Source organism: Athene cunicularia, unplaced genomic scaffold, assembly GCF_003259725.1.
Source record: "Athene cunicularia isolate RWA unplaced genomic scaffold, athCun1 SCF_57, whole genome shotgun sequence".
Taxonomy (NCBI): Eukaryota; Metazoa; Chordata; class Aves; order Strigiformes; family Strigidae; genus Athene; species Athene cunicularia.
This window is the reverse complement of record NW_020799487.1, coordinates 21,222-25,919: the sequence shown is the minus strand read 5'-3', so window position 1 is coordinate 25,919 and position 4,698 is coordinate 21,222. Positions and strand designations below refer to the sequence as shown.

Here is a 4,698-nt window from a genome sequence, read left to right as displayed (position 1 = left end):
GCCCAACAGCCCCTTCTGCACAGAAATCCTTCCTCAGAGCCAGCCTGACCCTGCCCTGGGCAGCTTGAGGCCATTCCCTCGGGGCCTGGCGCTGGGGCCTTGGCTCCAGAGACTCATCCCCCCTCTCTGCCCCCTCCTGGCAGGGAGTTGCCGAGGGCCAGGAGGTCTCCCCTCAGCCTCCTCTTCTCCAGACTGAACCCCCCAGTTCCCCCAGCCGCTCCCCAGCAGACCTGTGCTCCAGACCCTGCCCCAGCTCCGTTGCCCTTCTCTGCCCACGCTCGAGTCATTCAATGGCCTTTTTGGGGTGAGGGGCCCAGAACTGACCCCAGGAATCGAGGGGCGGCCTCCCCAGTGCCCAGCCCAGGGCTCAGATCCCTTCCCTGGCCCTGCTGGCCACGCCAGGGCTGACACCAGCCAGGATGCCGTTGCCCTCCTTGGCCCCTGGGCACACTCTGGCTCATTCTCACCCCCCAGTCCCTCTCTGACCGGCAGCTCTCCAGCCACTCCTCCCAAGACAGACCAACAGATCACGTCACTGTCTGTCACTGTCTGATTTTGGCTCTTCAAACCGTGCAGGTCACCCAAAAACTCCAGGCAACCAGTTGTTGCTTCCTCCACTCCTCTCCTTACAGCAGCTAGAAGAAGCTTTACCCTCACTGCTGAAGGTCCGAGCCCAGAAATGCTGCCCCCGGGGACGCAGCAGAGCCTGGGCAGGCAAGTGCCATCAGCTGGCCGAGCTCCGGCAGGGTGAGAGGGATGGTGGGACCGCAGGCCACGCTCTGCCAGCTCAGGGCCCAGCCTGGTGGGTCAGCAAGGGGCTTGGAGGGGCTTCTGGTGTGGGCAAGGCAAGAGCTGGGGATGTTTTAGCAAGGTCAGGTCCTGCCAGAGTTCCTGCCAGCCCAGGGACCAGAAACATCTGAAAAATGTGCAGCTGGGCACCAAGAACCCCCCTGAGATCCCACGGACAATCACAAAGAGAAGAAAATGTATCACCATTCAACATCATAAAAAGTGGAAACAGTCTGAGAAATTTAAATTGCTATGAATAAACAGAGCAGGGCCGTGAGCAGCCCTGGAAATATCCCTGCCCATGGAGGGGGGGGCGGGTTGGACCAGATGACCTTGGAAGGTCCCTTCAACCCAAACCCTTCTGTGAGTTTAAGCCTGCATCAACACCCCAGCAACAGGGATAATGTTCCGCTGAGACTGGAACTTGAGACATTGGCCAAGAAAAGTCACAACAAGGTGAAGATGCTGCAGAATATTTCCTCGTTTCCATGTAAAGACTTCAAGGGCTGAAAGCTAACTCCAACGCCTGCCCAAAAATCAGCAGCAGTAATTGCAACCAGTGACATCATTCAGATTTATTTCAACTGGATGAATCTTTCTTAATTTTATATTTATTTCTAACATCCAGAATAAGGCTACTGGTGGAATACACTGCCCTGAACCCTCCTCCTTCCCCAGCAAGAGGTTGCATGTGGGACAACGGGATGATGCTCATATCTACAACTTTTTTGCTCCGTTCTGGCTAGATAAAAGCAGGTTATCTCTAGGACGTTGAAGGATTGCTTCTCAAAAACACCTACTTCATGTTTTCTCTCTCATCTTCAGACATACCCTCACCCACGTACCATCAGTTACTCTGCATTTAAATGGAAGCCGAAGCGAGCTCCTACAAAAATAACGAGGTCAAATTTCCATTTCAAAGCCAGGGAACAAAATTTTGGGACCCGAAAAGCAAATGCAGGTAGCTGCACACAAACGATATTACCTTCCAAAGAATGGAGACCTTTTTCCTTGGCAGTCTCATACACACTGCTGAAATCATCCCCGAGGTTTGGATCTGCGTTCGCTGCAAGCAGGATCTTCACCACACTGTTACAAATCAGAACAAAACCAAGGCTGAGGTAGGACATGAGTAACTGAACTTCAGAGGCTGAGAAGGGAGACAGGGCTCAGAAAGCTCCTCAAACCCCCCCAACTAGCAAAGGGAAGTTGAACCCACAACCACAATTGAACAGTTCAACAAATAGAACCACACCAGCACAGTCCCAGCTGGGTGTGGGAGGCACTTGAGCAGGGGGACACTGAGGGGCCGCAGCCCTCCCACGTCGCCGCGCACACAACAGACCCTCAGTGGGAGTTGTATTCCCAGCCCGCCGCGGGAATCTGGGATGTCCCCGTAGCTTTGCAGGTCTGGCCCAGTGGTGGAAACTGTCCCCAGCCACAGCCAGAGCCCGACCTTGGCTCCGAAGCCCTACAATTTATGGCCTTCAGGGTGTCTCTGCCTCGATGCAGCTGATGGAAGCCACCCATGAAAAGGCACCTCCTGCACCCACATGGGCTATGAGAGACGACTAGTCCTTCCTTGCCTCCTTCTGCCCTCACAAGAGGAAGCACCAACCTCAGCAGCTCAAAAATAAATTTCTATTGGGTTAATTAAATGGGGTTCTGGAAGAAAAGCATTTGACTTCTGCATGAAGTTCAGGCAAATCCCCATCTCTGAGAACCAGATTTTTTTGTATGAATCATGACAGAAGACAGCCTGCTCCTCTGCAACCTGCCTGGCAGCTGCCAGGACTGCTGAAAGAGGTTTAACCTCTGAATTTGTAGAGAAGGTTGCCGAGAGCGGGGATGAGTCTCTGGAGCCAAGGAGCCAGCGCCAGGCCCCGAGGGAATGGCCTCAAGCTGCCCAGGGCAGGGTCAGGCTGGCTCTGAGGAAGAATTTCTGTGCAGAAGGGGCTGTTGGGCGTTGGAATGGGCTGCCCAGGGCAGGGGGGAGTCCCCGAGATCCCTGGGGGGGTTGAAGAGTCGGGCTGAGCCAGCGCTGAGGGATCTGGGGGAGTTGGGAACGGTCAGGGGGAGGGTCATGGTTGGGCTGGAGGGGCTGCAAGGGCTTTTCCAACCCAGATGATTCTGGAATTCGGAGAACTTCCCCATTATTTTATGCTGCAGCTGCAGGACCCACGGGGAAGGCAGGTCCTGTGGCAATGCAGGCAGGACACCCCAGACTCCAGCTCTGCTACGAGCTGTAAAGTCACCACCACGCTGCAGAGGAGAGGTAACAGGGGACATACAAGCCAGGCTCCGCCAGTGTGGAAGTCTTCCATCTCTGCTTTCGAACCCAAACAATCATCAGGCAAGAATTAGATTTCGCACCACCTCTGAAAGCAGCTTGAAGCCAGTTAATTCTTAATTTTTTTTCCAGAGTTCAAGCTTTCCATGACAACTAGACAGTAACTCGTTAGCTAGTATTCATCACTGGTGACACGGCTCACGGGCTGACAGCGACGGGCACCGCAGACTGACTGACATGTATCTGCAGGCTGTGTCTTGTCAAGTCACATTTAGAATTTAACTTAAGCTCCTCTCCCATTTACCCCATAAATGCATTAGTGGAATAAAAGGTGGTTATTTTATTCCTTGAACACGGTACAATAGAGTCCAGCTCCCCACTGGAACACGCTTCACCATGCACTAAGTTTCTTCTCATGAGCAAAGCACCAGGCTGGGAGCCGGGAGATCCCCCCGCCATCTCCCGTGGAGCACAGGGAGTTACTGATGTTGGGACTTCAACCATGCCCTTCACTTTAAGGTTGAGTTGCACTGGATCTTACTCATCAAACAGCAACTACCAACTACGACTTTTCATCTTTTCAGTGTAGTCTGGAGCTTGTTGCACTGACGCGATCTAATTTGGTATCTGATGGTTAGAACTGGTACTAAGGATGGGGATCACCTCACCTGCTTTCAGATATCACCAACAGAGGACTTGAAGTCCTCTCCCATCACAGATGTGCTCACTCTACCCCTCAAATCCCTCCAACTGGCCTGAATTTTCTTTCAGTTCATCCACCACTTTTGGTTGTGGAGCAAGGGGCAGTGTGTGAGATCATCTGCTACCACCAGCACAGTTCCAGCGAGACACAACCTCCCGGCCTCATGCTCAGTCCTCGTGGCACAGAGGGTGTGCTGCCAGTGTAAGCCAAAATGGCTTGCTAGCATTTTTTTTTTCCTCTTCATCTTACTTTTCATCTTGCTAAATATTTTTTACTGAGAATAAATTGTCACTTCTGGTACATGCAGACACAGCTGAAGGTTGATGGTTTCATGAAGAAGAAATGAGTTTGGAGATAAGACAGCAATAAATAAAACAGTTGGGGCCTATACTTGAAGATAACAGGAACAAGGATGGCACAAATCAAACCAGACCAGCTCAAGACACAACACAGCTGCACAACACCTCCTAAACAAACATTTGTGAGCACTCGTGAGTGCTGTCAACAAAAAGACATGGGGAGAAAGACTACCAACGACCCCCAGGGACCCCTCGAGACCACATAATCCCAGAATCATGAAGGTGGGAAAAGCCCTTGCAGCTGCTCCAGCCCAACCATGACCCTCCCCCTGACCCTTCCCAACTCCCCCAGATCCCTCAGCGCTGGCTCAGCCCGACTCTTCAACCCCTCCAGGGATCCCGGGGACTCCCCCCTGCCCTGGGCAGCCCATTCCAACGCCCAACAGCCCCTTCTGCACAGAAATCCTTCCTCAGAGCCAGCCTGACCCTGCCCTGGGCAGCTTGAGGCCATTCCCTCGGGGCCTGGCGCTGGGGCCTTGGCTCCAGAGACTCATCCCCCCTCTCTGCCCCCTCCTGGCAGGGAGTTGCCGAGGGCCAGGAGGTCTCCCCTCAGCCTC

General features: G+C 53.4%; 1 protein-coding gene across 1 annotated transcript in view; it reads right to left on the bottom strand.

The window, feature by feature from the left end:
* Positions 1-4,698, bottom strand: part of LOC113490885 (caseinolytic peptidase B protein homolog) — a gene marked incomplete at both ends in the record, with an annotated part of 35,375 nt that overhangs the window by 20,232 nt on the left and 10,445 nt on the right. Inside the window, one exon of the mRNA XM_026867497.1 lies at positions 1,775-1,878. Coding sequence (XP_026723298.1) covers positions 1,775-1,878 — 104 coding nt within the window. The remainder of the gene's footprint in view (positions 1-1,774; positions 1,879-4,698) is intronic.